The following is a 22,133-nucleotide window of genomic DNA, read 5'->3' on the forward strand; positions in this document are numbered from 1 at the left end:
TCGTTATCATTTAACACTGGTATACTGAGACACATGGAACAAACGCCAAATATCGCCACCAAATTAACTGAATTTCAACACGCGGATGATGGGAGGTGGTGTGGTGTGACCATGTTTTCCGTAACATTATGGATTTCTATTTCTAGACTGGTACAGAGGCCTGCCGATTTGAGACACCTATTACTGGCTGGTTAAGATTACTGGCTGGTTAAGTTAAAATATTGCTAGCCCACATCATACTTCACTGGCTCTGCAAAATATCAATATCAAGACGCACATCGCTCACAATTGGTGCGATGTTTGGTAATTGAAGAAGGTAATTTATTTTCTCCCATTGGAAAAAATATGAATCAAACAAAACCAAAGGTTTCTTTCTTTATTCCTTAAATACAGGTCGGAGAAAATACTGCTCTAATGTACAGTTAACTTCTATCAATCTTTATTCATACTGAAGGCCACAGGCCCATAGTATACAAGAACATAGTACACAATATCATAGAAAAGAATAATATAGTCACATCACAATTTGTCATATCACATCAAAATGTATCACATCCTATAACATCGCATTACACATACTTTGTCGTATCACATCATATCATAACACACCATATTACATCATATCATATCATACCATGTATCATATATCATATCACATCGCACCACATCGAACCATATCATATCAAATAACAATATGAGTGCATACATTCTATGAATTATTATGTTTATTTCTTAGAGACAATGCCTGATAGATAAAGGTTGACAACTTGCGTATAAGAACATTGTAATCAGTACTCATTAACAAAGAAAATGTCACCCTATCGGGATATACAGAATAATATTTTGGGACATTTTTTTTTCTTAACTCACAATAAAATGGGAAATTAAGAGGAAGTGATATTCATCTTCTACACAATTAAGATCACAAAATGTACAAATTCTATTTTCTCTCTCTATTTTATGATATCTCCCTGTTTCGATTGCCAAGTCATGTGAAGAACACCTAAACCGAGCAAAAGCCTTTCGAAATTTCTTGATATTTAGTGAAAACAGATAATTCTCTCTGTATATATGAGATTTAAACATGCTATAATAGAAACATTTACTTGACAATGACAGTGCTACAACCCATTCTTGTGTATATATATCTTTGAGTCTTTGAGTAACATTATTCACAAAGTTTGTATGAAAGTCAACACTAGGCACCAAGAAAGTATACGTGTAGACAGCACTAGGCACCAAGAAATTATACGTGTAGACAACACTAGGCAACCAAGAAATTATACGTGTAGACAACAGTAGGCAACCAAGAAATAATACATGTAGACAATACTAAGCACCAATAAATCTTACGTGTAGACAACACTAGGCACCAAGAAATCATCATACACTTAGACAACAATAGACATGTAGTCAACACTAGGCAGCAAGAAATCACATACACTTAAACAACACTAGACATGTAGACAACACTAAACACCAAGAAATCATACGTGAAGACAACAATAAGCACATACGTGTAGACAACAGTAAGCACATACGTGAAGACAACAATAAGCACATACGTGTAGACAACAGTAAGCGCATACGTGTAGACAACACGAGACACGTAGAAAATACTAGGCACGTAAACAACACTAGGCACCAAGAAATCATCATCCACGTAGACAACACTAGGCACCAAGAAATCATCATCCACGTAGACAACACTAGGCACCAAGAAATCATCATCCACGTAGACAACACTAGGCACCAAGAAATCATCATCCACGTAGACAACACTAGGCACCAAGAAATCATCATCTACGTAGACAACACTAGGCACCAACAGAAATCATCATCCACGTAGACAACACTAGGCACCAAGAAATCATCATCCACGTAGACAACACTAGGCACCAAGAAATCATCATCCACGTAGACAACACTAGGCACCAAGAAATCATCATCCATAGACAACACTAGGCACCAAGAAATCATCATCCACGTAGACAACACTAGGCACCAAGAAATCATCATCCACGTAGACAACACTAGGCACCAAGAAATCATCATCCACGTAGACAACACTAGGCACCAAGAAATCATCATCCACGTAGACAACACTAGGCACCAAGAAATCATCATCCACGTAGACAACACTAGACACCAAGAAATCATCAGTAGACAACACTAGGCACCAAGAAATCATCATCCACGTAGACAACACTAGGGCAAGAAACCAAGAAACACTCCAAGAAATCATCCACACGTAGACAACACTAGGCACCAAGAAATCATCATCCACGTAGACAACACTAGGCACCAAGAAATCATCATCCACGTAGACAACACTAGGCACCAAGAAATCATCATCCACGTAGACAACACTAGGCACCAAGAAATCATCATACACGTAGACAACACTAGACATGTAGTCAACACTAGGCAAGAAATCATCATACACGTAGACAACACTAGGCACCAAGAAATCATCATCCACGTAGACAACACTAGGCACCAAGAAATCATCATCCACGTAGACAACACTAGGCACCAAGAAATCATCATCCACACACTAGGCACCAAAAATCACTAGACAACACTAGGAACACGTAGACAACACTAGGCACCAAGAAATCATCATCCACGTAGACAACACTAGGCACCAAGAAATCATCATCCACGTAGACAACACTAGGCACCAAGAAATCATCATCCACGTAGACAACACTAGGCACCAAGAAATCATCATACACTTAGACAACACTAGACATGTAGTCAACACTAGGTACCAAGAAATCCTCATCCACGTAGACAACACTAGGCACCAAGAAATCATCATCCACGTAGACAACACTAGGCACCAAGAAAAATCATCACTAGGCACCAAGAAATCATCATCCACGTAGACAACACTAGGCACCAAGAAATCATCATCCACGTAGACAACACTAGGCACCAAGAAATCATCATACACGTAGACAACACTAGGCACCAAGAAATAATACATTCTCTATCAGCACAATCACCATACGGACATAACTATCCGGCTGATCACTATCAGTTGTCAGGCCCATCACAAGTCCGCGGGCAATGTATCATTTGACGGAATCATCAATTCTGAAATTCGACACTTAATTGTTTACGTTTGTAGGGATATTATATGACCTGTATGAAAAAGGAAACACAACTTGACTCAAAACGCGAGTGAGTGAGTGGTGTATGTGAGAGTGAGAGAGAGTGAGAAAGACACAGAGATACAGAGAGACCATGTGTTGTATGAGTGAGTGGGTGGTGTATGTGAGAGTGAGAAAGAGTGAGAAAGACACAGAGATACAGAGAGACCATGTTTTGTATGAGTGAGTGGACAAGAATGAAAGCAACACGGGATTCCAAATCCCTGACACGACTTGATTGTTGCCTCAAGAACGTCAATATCCAGTGCTATGCAGTGACCTGGTGAGAATATACTGGGTGTCTAAACAGAAAGGTGTTGCGTCTAATGTCAGTGTTTGATTGAGCGATCGCACCGCGGTGCGGAAACAAGACCTCTGCCACACACTGGAGTAGGGTCTTTGTAAACGCAAGGCCCATTCTAACTGTTAACACAAATTCAGAATAGTGCTTTCGTCTTGATCCATGAAAGTCACTCATTCAAACTGTATTGATATATATGTACACGATAATATCACAGGAAATATTGTCATTTTCAGATAGCAAAAAGTCCTTTTGGGTCGATGTAGTAACCTCGAGAAGCTTGACATGTTTGTTTGACATATATATATGTACTTGGAGAAACTTAGCAGCTGTTGTAACTGCCATCATGACAGAATTTCGTGACAGTCAGCATACCACAGACATTACTGTCAATTCAAATTTCCCTTAATATGTTTAATTGCATAACTTCGTCAAAGTGTCATATTTATAACAGTTATGTATAACAGCTTTCTTTTTTATCAGTTATTGAACATTTCATACGGTTATGCATATTTTGGACTCCTATTCACCTTCATGTCATGGGTCAGAACGGAACTAAACTAGTAAGTTTTACTCGTTGACTATCCTATCCTACACAGCACACTTCAGCGGCAACAACTACTCATCTATACAAGTAGATCGATATGAAAGAGTGTGCATACATTTCTATTAAGAAGGTAACACGAATCCTTGTGATCAGAACATGCAGAAGGATAGGTCGGTTTGTGGCACATATGTTAGTGATGTAATTGACGAGACAGGTGTTTACCTAAACTAGTAGAAGGTTCTAAGATTGCGGCGCCTACCAAGAGTGAAACCAGTTTTATCCCACATGATGGCCCATGCAGCGACGTGGACGTCCAAACTGTGCACGACATGTGGTGCCTCAACGTCCGTACTACCACTGCGGTAATCCCGGTTATTTCCGTCCCACGATTGATCCCAGATATCGACCGAGATTGACTTTCACAAACATTTCATTTACACTTGCACCAGTGAGGATTGTGAGCCCAACTGCATGAAATTCACTGTCGGACTGTCGGACTATGGCAGTCACGCATCTAAGTGGAAAGTGTGGATGGATTCTTAAACCCAGTATAACATGCATCCCTTATCCCACTCACAATTATCTTTCAAATTCTTGTGTTCTAATTTGGTTTGGTATAACATAATGAAGAAATACACAAAATACACTTCTTTGACAATCCCCAAATGTTTAAAGTCCTCCATTGATATGCATTGAAAAACAGGTCGAGTCATCAGTAAAGTGGTCCCAAGGACATTTAGGTCCTCTCACTGTCAGATGAACTGTCAAAACATAGTAAATACGGTATACAACTTTTTCCTGATTTGTTAGAAATTCTACTTCTCATGTTTGCAGACGATGTTGTACTTGTATCGGATACTGTTCCTGGATTACAAAACCAACTGAACATTTAACGTGATTTTACAGAACATTTCGGTATAATGGTGAATCTTGATAAAACCAATATTGTTGTTTTTCGAAGGGATGGACGCTTAGCTAAGCAGTGAACAGTGGTTTTTAAATGAAAACAGAGTTGCAGTAGTAAATATTTATAAATACCTTGGTGTATTATTTTCTTTAAATCATAAATGATAAGCTGTATTGCTGATTTAGCGACGAGAGGTAAACATGCATTAATGGAAGTTATTATTAATCTCAGTAAAGTCGGAATGGTAAACCGTAATGTTTTCTTTAAAATATTCGACACGCAAATACAACCAATCTCATTATATGGGACAGAAATATGGAGTATGCACACATTTGCTAAATTTTAGAAAAAGTTCATTTAATTGCATGTAAAAGATTTTTAAATGTCAACCCTCAAACCCCGAATGCAATTGTATATGGGGAATGCGGCAGGTATCCGCGTTATATTAACGCAATGTCTTAAACATTAAGAAATTGGCTACGAGTTTTAGATATGCATGACAATCGGATCCCACTTAAGGTACATAAAATGCAGTTATATTATTTTAACTGTGGTTACACTTCTTATGCATCATATATACGTAATATCTTATTCTCACATGGTTTTGGTTATGTATGGATGTTTCAATCTGTAGGAGATATATCCTCCTTTATTAATGCCTTTAAAAATGTTGCTCTTAATATGTTCTTCCAATCTTGGACTTGTACTCTGAATAATAGCTCCAGATATTGTATTTATCATGAATATAAAAGCATTTAAGCTCCTGAGAAATATATAGATTGCATTATTGACAAACGACTTAGAAATATATTGGTTAAGTTCAGATGTGGTCTATTAAGATTAAAATATAATGAAGTTAGGTGGTTAGGAATAGATAAGTCTCAACGTTAATGTCCATATTGTAATTTAGGTATTGAAGACGAGTACCATTTTTATTTATTTGTACATTATATAGCGCTCTACGAATTAAATACCTGCCGTATATATATAATCAAAATCAGAACATGTTTAAATTTAGATCAATTCTATCAACGGAAAATGTACTAGTTTTAAAAAGCTTAAGTAAATTTTATAGCATGCATATAAATTAAGAGAGAGTACATGTAAAACCTGAGATAATAGATATCACACATACAGTATCTGTTAACCATAATATATATGACATATGTAGATCTATAATGTTATGTTTTGCAAACTAAGGCAATATTGCAATGAATCTATTGTATATAAAACTGTATATATATTGCATTGTATATGGGCCTGAGGCGTTCATACTTGGAAATAAACACTTGATTTGAATTGGAATACTGCTGATTTAGGACTAAAAACCGGGTATAGTCATACAAACACTCCAAAGTGATAAACAAGCAAGATATGTCTGTCTGCCCGAATGAACAGTCTGTTTTAAAAGCTAAAGCAGTGGCACAAGCGCACAAGCGCATACAAACCTGGCTACGTAAAACTCCACTAAAACCCACCACCACTATTCCTCACCGTGACGTCACTGACTCTATTTATCATCTTCTTTAAATCTAAACAATCAAGGACCAAAAGGTTTCTACCATATCTAAGACGTCAAATTAGCTCAATGGTAATCAGTAATGAGAGAACCATGTCGGAGATGACCTATAAGTTGAGAAATAGTTGTTGCTCAGGATAGAGGAGTTGCTGATAAAGCAAAACAAACCGCATTTCTGTGTCAGCCCCATTTCGATATTCCATTCTATGGCTTCAAGGATGTAGCTTTCCACCTGCACAAACCCACTGACTTGGTCGATGGCATTGAACAAGCCTATATTTGTGTATTACACACAAAACCCGTTTTGAATGTGAGACAGGTCTTTTAAATGTAAATGAAATAAGCAGCAAACGGTTTCTACGATGTTATCAGGCGTGACATTAGCACGAATCAAGCATCGTAAGTTGGTAATATGGCCGCGGTTAGGCTGTTGGATTCGTACATACATGGAGATTAAACTAGACGATGGAACAGAAATCCACATCAATACTTTCCTCAATGACTTGTGTGAGAGATTGTTCAACCACCGTCTGTAATTTGCTAGCAAACACACTAAGTACGTATATGTGTGTGGTACACACAGGAGTCACATTGGTTTTAATCTGTGACTTGTGAAACTGACACAGGTATTCAAGTCAGAGATTGGTTGTCATGTAACAGTCCAGACACTTGGCCCTCCAACAGTTGACTTAATTATCGGTCGGTCGTGTTTGCTGACCATTCCCTCTGACCACGGACTTGAGGCACGCCCGATGACCACTGAGAGGGGATGATGCAGGGATAACAAACCGTGATTTTGTGGCAATCACATCTCTCCATCGGATTTGAAGGCCGACATGGTTGTAATGAAAACGAGTTTTGCCTCTGGGCCGATAGTTTTCTCTTTATAGAAGTAATTCCAACCTGCTTCCGCCTAAAGTATTGTTGCAGGTTTAATAAACTACTGAGAGAATATTTGCCTTTGGTACTGGAAACATTAAACATTATAAGCATATAATAATTTATTAGAAAAGATGGTCCCTGATATAGAATTTGTGTATATTGTGAACTGATATCTTGGACTGGGGAGTCCTAATATGAGGCCGCTGTATCATGTAACCGACATCGATCAAGTTGGTACTGCATTAGCTCCACCTGCGGTTTGTGATGACGCAGGCATCATGAGCAGCATCAACAACCAGCATCAACTGCAGTGATTGATTCCATGTAATAAACACTTGATATTGAAAAAGAGATAATCAGTGTTGACGCTTCATGAAATATAACAAATAAAGGACAACCATTAACCAGTTGCCGGAGTAATGGCATTAAATGATACAGAACATGTTTGCCCATGGGTATCCAGCAGATAAGCACACTGTTAGCAAATATACAGATAGCACCGTAGGCTGGCAACACTGGAAGCATGGCGGAGGAGAGAAGAAGAAATTACCGTAGGGGCGGAGGGAGAGGTCAGGCAGGCATGGAGGAGAGGAAAGGGTGCCTTCAGGTTGGGAGTGGGTGAAAGGCTAATTTTATTTTGGGACTGGAGGAAATGTAAGTGTTAGCTAGAAGGTGGAGGGAATGTAAGAGTTAAATTGAGTGTATAAGAAACGTAAGTGTTATCTAAGGGGTGGGGGAAATGTAAGAGTCAAATATGGGGTGGAGGAAAGATAAGTGTTAGCTAGGGGTTGGAGGAAAGATAAGTGTTAGCTTGTGGGTGGAGGAAAGATAAGTGTTAGCTTGTGGGTGGAGGAAAGGTAAGAGCTAGATTGGGTGTAAAGTGATAGCTAAGGAAATGTAAGAGTTGGATATGGGGTAGAGGAAAGGTAAGTGTTATTTAAGGGGTGTGGGAAATGTAAGAGTTAGATATGGGGTGGACTGACTGACTGGCTGAGTTTAGTTTTACGCCGCTTTTAGCAATATTCCAGCAATATCACGGCGGGGGACACCAGAAATGGGCTTAACACATTGTGCCCATGATATGGGGTGGAGGAAAGGTAAGTGTTATCTAAGAGGTGGAGGTAATGTAAGAGTGAGATATTGGGTGGAGGAAAGGTAAGTGTTATCTAAGGGGTGGGGGAAATGTAAGAGTTAGATATGGGGTGGAGGAAAGGTAAGTGTTATCTAGGGGTGGAGGAAATGGAAGAGTTAGATATGGGATGCAGGAAAGGTAAGTGTTATCTAAGGGTTGGGGGAAATGTAAGAGTTAGATATGGGGTGGAGGAAAGGTAAGTGTTATCTAGGGGTGTAGGAAATGAAGAGTTAGATATGGGGTGGAGGAAAGGCAAGTGTTATCTAAGGGTTGGGGGAAATGGAAGAGTTAGATATGGGGTGGAGGAAAGGTAAGTGTTATTTAAGGGGTGGAGGAAATGTTAGAGTTAGATATGGGGTGGAGGAAAGGCAAGTGTTATCTAAGGGGTGGAGGAAATGTAAGAGTTAGATATGGGGTGGAGGAAAGGTAAGTGTTATCTAAGGGGTTGGGGAAATGTAAGAGTCAAATATGGGGAGGAGGAGAGATATGTGTTAGCTTGGGGATGGAAGAAAGATTAATGTTAGCTAGCGGGTGGAGGAAAGATAAGTGTTTGCTAGGGGTTGGAGGAAAGATAAGTGTTAGCTTGTGGGTGGAGGAAAGATAAGTGTTAGCTTGTAGGTGGAGGAAAGGTAAGAGCTAGATGGATGTGTGTGGTGTGGGGGGCGCAGCTGGGGTGGTGGTGTGTGTACTGGTAGGGGGGAGGTAGGAAAAGGTAAGCGTTGGTATGGGTGAGGAAGAAGGGTTCCTCCCAAGAAGGTGAGGAATGGAGGAGGTATATCCCAATGATAATGTGAGCAGTGCTTCGCCTTGATTTTGCGAAATCGTATCAAGCCTGTATTAGAATCAATTATTTAAACCTCGGCGTAGAGTCAACTGTTACAGATCATTCACACACAAAGATGATATTTGGATTAAGTTTGCAACGTGAACCAACAGATAATATCTATCTTTATGATTTGCACAAATGGTGAATGTCGCTATTTGTTGAAAACGTAATTATGATCCAGACCTGATACGATTAGACCTTAATGCAAATTTCTGCCAAGTTACGATATGCATATTGAATCGTAAACCAGTGCGTGGATTCAGATCACGGAAGATGTTCATCATTGAGGAACAATAACATATTGTGTTATTCGGGACATGAGAGAAGTCCAGGAAATAGCCGATCACTGATAAGCTGTACACTATTATCAGGTTGTTTATTCTCCTCTTATTTGATAAACCTAATGATACTGTCAAGTGATCCACGGGCGTGTATGTGTCATGAGACCTAATAGTGTCCCTCGCAGCGTGCTGGACATCAATAAAGCGTTGATACTGAATCTGATTTGCTAGTCGAATAAAAACATTTGACGTTAAACAGTGTGTTTTGACATGACTGTTTCGATCATGCCAAGCCTAGCATCTGTAAGATAGCAGATGGGCGCCTTTGGCGAACCACCACTTAATACTCAGCGGGTTGGGGAGTGTTTGGATAGAATATTGTTTAATCTCCATGCATGTACGAATCCAACAGCCTAACCGCTGCCATATTACCAACTGCTTGATTCGTGCTAATGTCACGCCTGATAACATCGTAGAAACCGTTTGGTGCTTATTTCATTTACATTTAAAAGACCTGTCTCACATAGGAAACGAGTTTTGTGTATAATACACAAATATAGGCTTGTTCAATGCCATCGACCAAGTCAGCGGGTTTGTGCAGATGAAAAGCTACATCCTTGAAGCCATAGAATGGAATATCGAAATGGGGCTAACACAGAAATGCGGTTTGTTTTGCTTTATCAGTAAAACCTCTAACCTGATCAACAGCTATTTCTCAACTGATATGTCATCACCGACATGAATTTCTCAACACTGATTACCATTGGGCCAATTTGACGTCTCTTTCATATGGTAGAAACCTTTTGGTACTTAATTGTTTAGATTTAAAGAAGATGATAAAATAATTTCTTATGATAATTTCTTTTTTAAAAGATCGGCAGAGGTTTAAGAGTTCGTTCACTGTGGGGTATTTTCCTTTTCAATAGAAACGTAAAGCCCCACTCTCTGTTCCATGTGTTACCTAATACTAACCAAGACACTTAAAAAGCAACAGACTACATTCTTGCAAGTGTGTGAGTGAATGTATGTATGACTATACACGGCCTTTAGTCGTACATCAGCCGTATTCCGATTCCAGAAGCTAGAAATTTCGGAATTTTGATGTGACCCTCAAACCACACGTCCACCTCGACCCTTCGCAATCAATTCAGATCAAAACTGCAATCTTAATGGAACTTCCTTATTTTCGAGAACACAATACACCAAGTTGTGACTTTTAAACATATTTAAAACAACGTTCATGACATCAAAAGAAAAGATAATATACGGCTGTCTATATTTTGTGCCAAATCGGAACGTGAGTCTTCACATAACTACCCTTTAACCGACAAAAGAGAGAAGTTGGACGTTGCTAATGGCAATTTTTATGCGATATGTAGAGACAGATGACACAGTGAGAGGACGTAAATGTCCTTGGGACCACTTACTGATGACTCGACATGTTTTTCAATGCATATCAATGGAGGATTTGGAACATTTGGGGATTGTCAGAGAAATGTGTTTTGTGTATTTCTTTATTGATGTTATACCTAACCAAACTAGAACACAAGAATTTGACAGATAATAGTGAATGGGATAAGGGATGCATGTTCTGTTGGGTTTAAGCGTCCATACACACTTTCCACTTAGATGCGTGACTGCAATAGGCCAACAGTCTGACACTCGATATCTGGGATCAATCGTGGGACGGAATCGAGAATTTGGTTCACAATTTAAACATTGCCATTATATTCAGGAGGTGCCAATTAATGTTTACGTGTACACGTGTAACTAGCGAATGCTTGTACCAATACAAATGAAACACAAGTTTGCAAAACATGACAAACACTAACAACGTTACAATATATATCTGTATCCTGTCTCCTCAAAAGCCGGAAGAGTGCAACATTACGCTACCACCAGTATCTCTACACATACATTCGCGCGCACACACACACGCACCTACTCACAGGCACACATACACACACACGCATCTACACACAGGCATGCACACATACACAGGCACGCACACATACACACACGCGCGCACACACACACACACACGCACGCACACGCACATACACACATACAGGCACACACAGGCATGCGCACTTACATAGAATTAACTCCCACCTCCGTAAGCTACTGCTTCCGAAACACAGTTTTATTTACTAACATCACAATGAAACGTTTACTTTATATGGAGTAGATTTTCTTTCGAAGATGCCTCCGCTAAGTATTTCTCAATGTCCACAATAAAGCATCTGGATGATGAAGATTTTACCGGCAAGTCAGTCTGGACTTCAGTCGGTAAGCGAGTGGAACATTTATTTGGATCAATAATTTAGCTCCCGCAACGAAAGAGATGGAATTATAAAATACATGCTGAGCCCCTTGATCACGGCCTTGGAGATTGTGGCATTGTTCAAACAGTTATCATACATCTATTGTGCCACCAGAGTAAAAGCATTAGTTCGCCTTGTTGCTAATCAGTATATAGAGCCATGTTGAATCCTGCTTTCTCGTGATATTCTGTCTTTATCTATGAACAATCAAACACCCACATCGTATTCGTCAATACACCTTTTGAATGGATCCGAATAAAGGAAGAACAAATGTTTTCTCTACAGCTTGTTGACTTGAATTTACGATACAAGTAGGAGAAATATCGGAATGCCTAATGGCTGTTACGCAATCTCTCATCGCTGAGATAGCATTGCCATAAATATGCCCCAATAGTTTCTACTAGCAAGTTCCCGGATACATGTTCCACGTAAAGCATGGTGTAAAGTAGTTATAGGGTTGTGGCTTACAGTTAGTTGCTCCAGAGTTGTCACTGTAACCGGTCATGACAGCAGTGGTTGCTGTGTTTGTGAGGTGAGGTGGAATTGGGTTTAACGTCGTGCTTGAGAATATTTCGCTCATATGACCACGTGCATGTGTGTGTATGTGTATGTGCGGCTGCTTGTACTAGCCCAGACTGAAGCTGGTTTTATAGTGCTATCCCACTGAGATACCATGCCGCAGTGAAGCATCAATACCCCACTCAGACACATTATACTGACTCCAAGCCGACCAGTCTTTGTTGTACCCATTAACGCCGAGCGCCAGGCAGGGACCAACAAGTACCATATTTTAACGTTTTTTGGTATGACGCGGTCGGGGATCGAACCCGCCGCGACCTTCTGCTCTCCGGGCGGACGCTCTAACCACTACACCACGGAGGCGGTCTGCTGTGTTTGTGAGTGTTTTCTCCAATACTGAAAACATGATATGGGAGACAACCGAACGTGCAGCGGAGAATGTTCAGATGTAAACTGCATGTTCATGCCGACAAGCTATAATTTATAATAATGTTGAAACATTTCTTTGCGATTAAGGTGTAGCTGAAAGAGTGAGTGAGAAAGTTTTATCGCCGTTTTGAAGGGTGCTACAGTAATGCATCTTTGTGGCCGGGTTAACTTGATCTCAGGAATAAAAGTCCTAACTGATAAAATGTTTACTGATTTCGTGAAACCTTGCATAGATAACTGAACCACTTATGCCTCCAAGGAAATATTCGTCGTATTACTGTAGTATTCATATCCAGCCATAAAAACTACATTCATGTCAATTCTGGGACTAATTCACTCTCTGTGACATACCACGTTAACGTGTCTCAACTTATACGTTTTCTTACCTGGACTTCATGAATATTGACAACCTTTATGGATAACAACTTCTTGTATTTCGTGTGAGAGCGATGTTTCGATACAGATTCTGGTAGCGTTGTCAAGCAGGACTTCATCACTCAAGAATCGATTGTGTTACAATATGAAGGTATTTTAAGTTCCGAAGCCCGGATTAACTCTTCACGGGTCTCACCCGCACGTCCGGTGAACTGTTCTCCTAAAACACTCAGTGTGTTTACAACGTGGAACTAAAGGGGTCCATATAGACATATTGAGCTGAGAATGGCACCGTCCTTTTGGCGACCTAGCTCTGATGGCAGAATAAACACGTATCATCTGTAATCTTCTGAGACAAACATGAATTTGAATCTCCGCTCGAACTTGAACCAGACCTTACAGTTGGCGTATAGTCATCCGTTCCTGACACAAGCTGGGTCTATATGCACCTGGCTGTAGTTAATGATATATTTCTTCAATCTATTTTGTTCAGTCTACAGACAGTGTAGCATTATCCTACACCTTTCGCCATGGGAAATGTGTTCTTGTTACCAACGTCTCTCAGACCGGGTTGGGTATTACTTGTAAGATTTCTCACTTAATGGTATGATTTATGTCTCCAAGCCACAGTGTTATTGTCTGTTAATGGTGTCATTGTCTTATCATTTTCGTAATAATTCATTTATAGAGTAACATTATCCTGTGGAAAGCCCGATATGTGTGTTTTACATGTAGGCTTCGTTATCATTTAACACTGGTATACTGAGACCCATGGAACAAACGCCAATTATCGCCACCAAATTAACTGAATTTCAACACGCGGATGATGGGAGGTGGTGTGGTGTGACCATGTTTTCCGTAACATTATGGATTTCTATTTCTAGACTGGTACAGAGGCCTGCCGATATGAGACACCTATTACTGGCTGGTTAAGTTAAAATGTTGCTAGCCCACATCATACTTCACTGGCTCTGCAAAATATCAATATCAAGACGCACATCGCTCACAATTGGTGCGATGTTTGGTAATTGAAGAAGGTAATTTATTGTCGCCCATTGGAAACAATATGAATCAAACAAAACCAAAGGTTTCTTTCTTTATTCCTTAAATACAGGTCGGAGAAAATACTGCTCTAATGTACAGTTAACTTCTATCAATCTTTATTCATACTGAAGGTCACAGGAACAAGAACAAGAACATAGTACACAATATCATAGAAAAGAATAATATAGTCACATCACAATTTGTCATATCACATCAAAATGTATCACATCCTATAACATCGCATTACACATACTTTGTCGTATCACATCATATCATAACACACCATATTACATCATATCATATCATACCATGCGTCATATCATATCATATCATATTACATCGCACAACATCATACCATATCATATCGAATAACAATATGAGTGCATACATTCTATGAATTATTATGTTTATTTCTTAGAGACAATGCCTGATAGATAAAGGTTGACAACTTGCGGATAAGAACATTGTCATCAGTACTCATTAACAAAGAAAATTTCACCCTATCGGGATATACAGAATAATATGTTGGGACATTTTTTTTTTCTTAACTCACAATAGAATGGGAAATTAAGAGGAAGTGATATTCATCTTCTACACAATTAAGATCACAAAATGTACAAATTCTATTTTCTCTCTCTATTTTATGATATCTCCCTGTTCCGATTGCCAAGTCATGTGAGGAACACCTAAACCGAGCAAAAGCCTTTCGACATTTCTTGATATTTAGTGAAAACAGATAATTCTCTCTGTATATATGGGATTTAAACATGCTATAATAGAAACATTTACTTGACAATGATAGTGCTACAACCCATTCTTGTGTATATATACCTTTGAGTCTTTGAGTAACATTATTCACAAAATTTGTATGAAAGTCAACATTTTGCCTTTGCCATACCTCCCCAAAACCTATTGTATTTAACAATTCTCGAATGTTAGTCACCCAGTTAGTCTTCCCGTTGTTATCGTACATTAACATCATATCATAACACTGTCTAGGGTATCTCTCAGACGGCATATATAACAGACGTACCCCAGTAATGTATGGTATTCACATATTCAAAGATGAACATTACACCTACAGGTCATCATTCTAATGTATTGTCGTTGTACATAACAACAAGGAGGTGTTATTTAAGCACTACCTTATTCGAAGGAAGATCACCTTTCAAACACGAACTTGTTATTCGATACGTCGCTATGGTTGAAGCGAGTTTTATAAGAGCACCGTTCAGTGTGTAACACAGTGAGACGTAGTGTCGTGCCTGGATGTCCTTGAGCTGACAAAAGTCCCGTTGTTCCCACACTATGCCCTTACATACAATACGTGTGGTACTAACAACGCTTTACTGTGTTATCGACCAGTTGCTCCTTCCGTATTTAGGCCGTAGTTGAAAGTAGTCACTTGATACACGCGATGACAAACGTCTATTGAAAACCATTCTCGTTAAAGGGTATTCCGGAATTTGAGTTTTATCGTTTAGACCTTTTAAATATACAGAGCTCACTACCGAAGTGCGTCAGCTCAGCAGTACGTGGATGTGTTTAGTACGTTTATTGAAGGCATTGGCTAAGATGCGCCGTGCTTGATTCAGTGTAACACATTTATGGTGTTTCCACTACATTGTGTTAAAGCAGTGTACTTGCTCCATGTGCGTAAGTGAACATTCCGTGGATCTATCAGTTGGGTCATATCATGTTGTATCTGCAGTCTAACTAACGTTATGAGTCTACTAGACACACCAAGAAATCATCATGCACGTAGACAACACTAGACATGTAGACAAGACTTGGCACCAAGAATTCATACACGTAGACCACACCAGGTACCAAGAATTCACACACGTCGGCAACACTAAGCACCAAGAAATTATACATGTAGACAACACCAGACACAAAAACAGTATACATGTAGACAACACAGGCACCAAGAATTCATCATACACGTAGACAACACCAGGCACCAAGAAATTATACATGTAGACAACACCAGGCACCGAGAAATTATATACGTAGACAACACCGGGCACTAAGAATTCATACAATGAAAACAGCAGTGTCTCTATAGAACCCGCGATATGGGGAATACCCATGTCCCTACAATGAAAACAGCAGTGTCTCTATAGGAAACCCGCGATATGGGGAATACCCATGTCCCTACAATGAAAACAGCAGTGTCTCTATAGGAAACCCGCGATATGGGGAATACCCATGTCCCTACAATGAAAACAGCAGTGTCTCTATAGGAAACCCGCGATATGGGGAATACCAATGTCCCTACAATGAAAACAACAGTTTCTATAGGAAACCCGCGATATGGGGAATACCCATGTCTCTACGCTTCTGATGCGGTTTCATTTCATTGGCTTAAATCAACGTTCGCCGAAAGGTTTTGACATTATTACTACAGGGTGATACACACGAGGTCTTGTGTGTGATATACGGATGTTGACATAATTACTACAGGGTGATACACATGAGGTCTGTGTATGATATATGGATGTTGACATAATTACTACAGGGTGATGCACATAAGTTCTTGTGCGTGATGGCCATGTGGATGTTAACATAAATAATACAGCAACGGACATGCGATTGTGACACAGGAAACCTTTTGAGTGTACTACATTGTAGTAACCACACGAACATTGACACCTATAGAGCAGCGTAGACACAAGGGTGATATTCAAGAGAATAGGGAGTAATGTATGGTATTCACATATTCAAAGATGAACATTACACCTACAGGTCATCATTCTAATGTATTGTCGTTGTACATAACAACAAGGAGGTGTTATTTAAGCACTACGTTATTCGAAGGAAGATCACCTTTCAAACACGAACTTGTTATTCGATACGTCGCTATGGTTGAAGCGAGTTTTATAAGAGCACCGTTCAGTGTGTAACACAGTGAGACGTAGTGTCGTGCCTGGATGTCCTTGAGCTGACAAAGTCCCGTTGTTCCCACACTATGCCTTACATACAATACGTGTGGTACTAACAACGCTTTACTGTGTTATCGACCAGTTGCTCCTTCCGTATTTAGGCCGTAGTTGAAAGTAGTCACTTGATACACGCGATGACAAACGTCTATTGAAAACCATTCTCGTTAAAAGGGTATTCCGGAATTTGAGTTTTATCGTTTAGACCTTTTAAATATACAGAGCTCACTACCGAAGTGCGTCAGCTCAGCAGTACGTGGATGTGTTTAGTACGTTTATTGAAGGCATTGGCTAAGATGCGCCGTGCTTGATTCAGTGTAACACATTTATGGTGTTTCCACTACATTGTGTTAAAGCAGTGTACTTGCTCCATGTGCGTAAGTGAACATTCCGTGGATCTATCAGTTGGGTCATATCATGTTGTATCTGCAGTCTAACTAACGTTATGAGTCTACTAGACACACCAAGAAATCATCATGCACGTAGACAACACTAGACATGTAGACAAGACTTGGCACCAAGAATTCATACACGTAGACCACACCAGGTACCAAGAATTCACACACGTCGGCAACACTAAGCACCAAGAAATTATACATGTAGACAACACCAGACACAAAAACAGTATACATGTAGACAACACAGGCACCAAGAATTCATCATACACGTAGACCACACCAGGTACCAAGAATTCACACACGTAGGCAACACTAAGCACCAAGAAATTATACATGTAGACAACACCGGGCACTAAGAATTCATACATGTAGACAACACAGGCACCAAGAATTCATCATACACGTAGACCACACCAGGTACCAAGAATTCACACACGTAGGCAACACTAAGCACCAAGAAATTATACATGTAGACAACACCAGGCACAAAGACATTATACATGTAGACAACACAGGCACCAAGAATTCATTATACATGTAGACAACACAGGCACCAAGAATTCATCATACACGTAGACAACACCAGGCACCAAGAAATTATACATGTAGACAACACCAGACACAAAAACAGTATACATGTAGACAACACAGGCACCAAGAATTCATTATACACGTAGACAACACCAGGCACCAAGAAATTATACATGTAGACAACACCAGGCACCAAGAAATTATACATGTAGACAACACCATGGCACCAGGCACCAAGAAATTATACATGTAGACAACACCAGACACCAAAACAGTATACATGTAGACAACACAGGCACCAAGAATTCATCATACACGTAGACAACACCAGGCACCAAGAAATTATACATGTAGACAACACCAGGCACCGAGAAATTATATACGTAGACAACACCAGGCACCAAGAATTCATACATGTAGACAACACACAAGAAATTATACAGGCACCAAGAAATTATACATGTAGACAACACCAGGCACCAAGAAATAGACAACATATACATGTAGACAACACCAGGCACCAAGAATTTATACATGATACCAAGAAATTACATGTAGACAACACCAGGCACCAAGAAATTATACATGTAGACAACACCAGGCACACAAAACAGTATACATGTAGACAACACAGGCACCAAGAATTATCATAGACAACACCAGGCACCAAGAATACATGTAGACAACACCAGGCACCAAGAAATTATACACCAGGCACCAAGTAGACAACACCAGGCACCGTAGAGGAGAATTATATACACGTAGACAACACCGGGCACTAAGAATTCATACATGTAGACAACACCAGGCACCAAGAAATTATACATGTAGACAACACCAGACACACCAAACATTATACATGTAGACAACACAGGCACCAAGAAATCATCACGTACATGTAGAACAACATGTAGACAACCAGGCACCAAGAAACACATGTAGACAACACCAGGCACCAAGAAATTATACACGTAGACAACACACCAGAAATTATACCAAGAAACACCAGGCACCAAGATACATATAGACAGACAACACCAGGCACCAAGAAATTATACACGTAGATAACACCAGGCACCAAGAAATTATACATGTAGACAACACCAGGCACCAAGAAATTGTACACGTAGATAACACCAGGCACCAAGAATTCATACATGTAGACAACACCAGGCACCAGGAAACCATCATACATGTAGACAACACTAGTCACCAAGAAATCATTATACATGTAGACAACACCAGGCACCAAGAAATCATTATACATGTAGACAACACCAGGCACCAGGAAACCATCATACATGTAGACAACACTAGTCACCAAGAAATCATTATACATGTACACAACACCAGGCACCAAGAAATTATACATGTAGACAACACAAGTCACAAAAACAGTATACATGTAGACAACACAGGCACCAAGAATTCATCATACATGTAGACAACACCAGGCACCAAGAAATTATACATGTAGACAACACCAGGCACCGAGAAATTATATACGTACACAACACCGGGCACTAAGAATTCATACATGTAGACAACACCAGACACCAAGAAATTATACACAATCACAACACCAGGCACCAAGAAATTATACATATAGACAACACCGGGCACCAAGAAATTGTACACGTAGATAACACCAGGCACCAAGAAATTGTACATGTAGACAACACCAGGCACCAAGAAATTGTACACGTAGATAACACCAGGCACCAAGAATTCATACATGTAGACAACACCAGGCACCAGGAAACCATCATACATGTAGACAACACTAGTCACCAAGAAATCATTATACATGTAGCCAACACCAGGCACCAAGAAATTATACACGTAGACAACACAAGTCACCAGGAAATCATTATACATGTAGACAACACCAGGCACCAAGAAATTATACACGTAGACAACACCGGGCACTAAGAATTCATACATGTAGACAACACCAGGCACCAAGACATCATCATGCATGTAGACAACACTAGTCACCAAGAAATCATTATACATGTAGCCAACACTAGACATGCTGAGAACACAGTCGACAACACGAAATATGTATGCAGCACCAAGTCATCTAGATACATCCTGCTGTGGGACAAACAGGTCCTATCACGCCTATAGATGTTCGTACTGACTACAACGCGAGGTCGTATAGTTCCCCTGTCCCTAACAAAGCCAGCCCCTTTGTACCGCCCCTCTCCCCACACAGGCAAGCTTCCCCATCACCACCTTATCCCTCATACAGCTACTTACGTCACCTGCTGTGAGGTCAGGAATCATGTCGCCTCGTTTTTTCATTTGGTTTGATATTCGCACACTATGACCTTAATGCCAAACTGGCACAGACAATGGACGAAGCAACGGGAAGCGTAGGAGTGTGACGCAGTAAGAACCATGTTTACGCCAAATGATTCATAAACAAATTAGGGAATATTTTACGTCTGTGGGATTTCACAAGCGTTATGTGAAACTGATTTATTACAGCCATGATGTGCAAACATTCATCCAAGTCACAATAATTCGTTCAATGTTCCCAAACAAATTAACTTTGCCTTCTTCCATGATCACTTATATTTTTTTCGACTATCTGACTCAGTCCCTGTCAGTGACAATAACAACATGCATACACAACTAGGGGAGGGGTTACTAATATGTTAGGTTGCACCGCTCTGTTTTCCCAAGTTGAACTCATTGCGCACAGTACCATCACTATCATATGCAAGTTGCATTTTTCGTTGTAGCCCAATATTGTGATCAATGGGCAGTGCCTCAAGCGTGTTGATCTCACTCCTTCCTCCCTCTCTCTCTCTCTCTCTCTCTCTCTCTCTCTCTCTCTCTCTCTCTCTCTCTCTCTCTCTCTCTCTCTCTCTCTCTCTCTCTCTCTCTCTCAATCTCTCAAAATGTTCTCAAATGATTGTTGTGGTTGCATGAACCACATCGGTACCTGGTATAGCTACGGATGCCATCTAGCCGCGGATACCAACTGGCCACGGATACCATCTGCCGGTATCCACCTCATACTGGCAATCACTAATTCATAAAATTTAAGTTATGAAATATACCCCAATGTGCTTGGCGCCTTCGCAGCACGTGGACATGCGACCCATAGCTGTGGACATATTGTATGAAGCACATTCTTTTCAAGGTTGTGATTGCCTGTTAGCCCTTATATTCACGTGTGCTTAATTAATGCTCGTGTACATGCTTATTTTTACCACCTTTTAAATATCTTAAGACCAAGCAAATATTTATATTTTAAAAGTTTAAAATAAGGTTTTGCTAAAAATTGACATTTGAATTGTAGATTATAGTGTTAACGTGCACCTATATTTTAAGATTTCTTATGTTTTTCCAATTCACTGCAGGGATGCTGTGAAGTCTTATGTAAAAAGGAATTCCTGGAAATATATTGTGAAACACACATTTATCTAGTGCATATTCTACAACATATCTTTCAGCTATGATATCTAATATTAAACACCAGTGCTTTATCCGGTCTTAACTCTCCTCGAAAACAGATTCCTTTTGGTGCAAAGGAGCACCAAATCTAAACTGGGTGATGGCGCCAGTTATTGGTGAAAAGGGTAAACATGTCCTACCGGTAGCACCCGCCGTTTGCCTAGAAAAGGTAAGCCATACGGTCTGTAATCAAACCAGACAATCAAGTGATTGATGAACCGGAAAATCCAGTTTGACAATTTGACTTACGACTGCTGCGTCGAGGGGCAGAGATTCCCATACTTACAAGTGAAGAAGACATTTTGGAAATGGAATCGCAATTTCCATACTCCTACTCCTTCACACACCATCTTTGTTCCGAGTGCTTTCTGCCTACAGACATACAATCGTTTCCGGGGGCGGTGGGGTAGCCTAGTGGTTAAAGCGTTCGTTCGCCATGCCGAAGACCCAGGTTCGATTCCCCACATGGGTACAATGTGTGAAGCCTATTTCTGGTGTCCCCCCGCCGTGATATCGTTGGAATATTGCTAAAAGCGGCGTAAAACCAAAA

The 22,133-nt window shown here is 40.0% G+C and overlaps 1 protein-coding gene across 1 annotated transcript; it reads right to left on the bottom strand.

Annotated features, from left to right (window-relative positions):
• Nucleotides 1-1,945: 1,945 nt before the first annotated feature.
• Nucleotides 1,946-2,992, bottom strand: LOC124253352. The gene is made up of 2 exons (XM_046687103.1): nucleotides 2,870-2,992; nucleotides 1,946-2,557 (listed from the first exon to the last, which is right to left on the bottom strand). The coding sequence occupies exons 1-2, from the start codon at nucleotides 2,990-2,992 to the stop codon at nucleotides 1,946-1,948; spliced, it is 735 nt and encodes a 244-aa protein (XP_046543059.1).
• Nucleotides 2,993-22,133: the final 19,141 nt, after the last annotated feature.

The sequence above is a fragment of the Haliotis rubra genome, unplaced genomic scaffold (genome assembly GCF_003918875.1).
Source record: "Haliotis rubra isolate DU_JTF1 unplaced genomic scaffold, ASM391887v1 Scf54, whole genome shotgun sequence".
Classification (NCBI taxonomy): Eukaryota; Metazoa; Mollusca; class Gastropoda; order Lepetellida; family Haliotidae; genus Haliotis; species Haliotis rubra.

Bases quoted from the DNA above. Each gene is read 5' to 3' on its own strand.
- LOC124253352 (XM_046687103.1), bottom strand. From the start codon at position 2,992: ATGTATTATTTCTTGGTGCCTAGTGTTGTCTACGTGTATGATGATTTC. The intron at 2,558-2,869 runs GTGCCTAGTGAT...TTTGGTGCCTAG, and splicing joins ACGTGGATGATGATTTCTTG to TGTGTGGATGATGATTTCTT.